Here is a 720-nt window from a genome sequence, read left to right on the forward strand (position 1 = left end):
GCCAGTACCATTTGTAAACTGGTATGAAAAAAAATGATACAGACAGCTGTACATTGCCTATACTATCTGAATGCCTGAAATTTTGACCTACCGTGTAAATGGCAAGTGTTCCTCTGAAAGGGCTATTATTTTGCTATTCAGTGATTAATAAACATAGATTTGTAATTATTAGAGTTTTTTTTTTGTTTTTGCATTATAAATGGAGCAAGTGGTTTCATAAAGCTATTATGTATTTTTCCTTGCAGATTTCATCAAATAAACCCGAAATGCTTGCAGTGAAAGGAAAAACTGAAAGAAAATCAGCAGATGGCAGTATAAAAGAAGGTATAGGTATCATAATACCCTTCAGCATTATTCGTGGAAATTTCCAAATGAGAGAGGAATTTTCTGTGGGAAAGCATTGCCATAAATTGTATATAATTTTTTTCTCCTAGGCCCATGCAGTTAAACTTAAAATTTGATTTTAGCAACAATTATTTGATTTGCTGTGTGGAAAATCAAGGTGGCACAGAACTAGAATGTCATTAGATTTATATCTGCTGCTGTGATAAAGTTTTCCTATTGGGAATGGCTGGCTAGTGTCTAACACTGGTAAAATAGTAATAGCATTCATATCAAATGTATTTGGAATGTGTTCTACAACATGACCAAAATGAGTTGCAAAGCAAATGTTTGCCTTATTAACTTGAGCTATGAGAGCATGTTATGAACAATGGTATT

General features: G+C 33.1%; 1 protein-coding gene across 1 annotated transcript in view; it reads left to right on the forward strand.

Moving 5' to 3' along the window:
- The first annotated feature begins 238 nt into the window (after positions 1-238).
- The window catches only part of KIAA0586 (KIAA0586 ortholog), a 4,394,667-nt gene continuing 4,394,185 nt past the window's right edge, over positions 239-720 (forward strand). Inside the window, exon 1 of the mRNA XM_044074450.1 lies at positions 239-324. Coding sequence (XP_043930385.1) covers positions 267-324 — 58 coding nt within the window. The 5' untranslated portion in view covers positions 239-266. The remainder of the gene's footprint in view (positions 325-720) is intronic.

Source organism: Protopterus annectens, chromosome 6.part0 (assembly GCF_019279795.1).
Source record: "Protopterus annectens isolate FY-2018-M chromosome 6.part0, PAN1.0, whole genome shotgun sequence".
NCBI classification, from domain to species: domain Eukaryota; kingdom Metazoa; phylum Chordata; order Ceratodontiformes; family Protopteridae; genus Protopterus; species Protopterus annectens.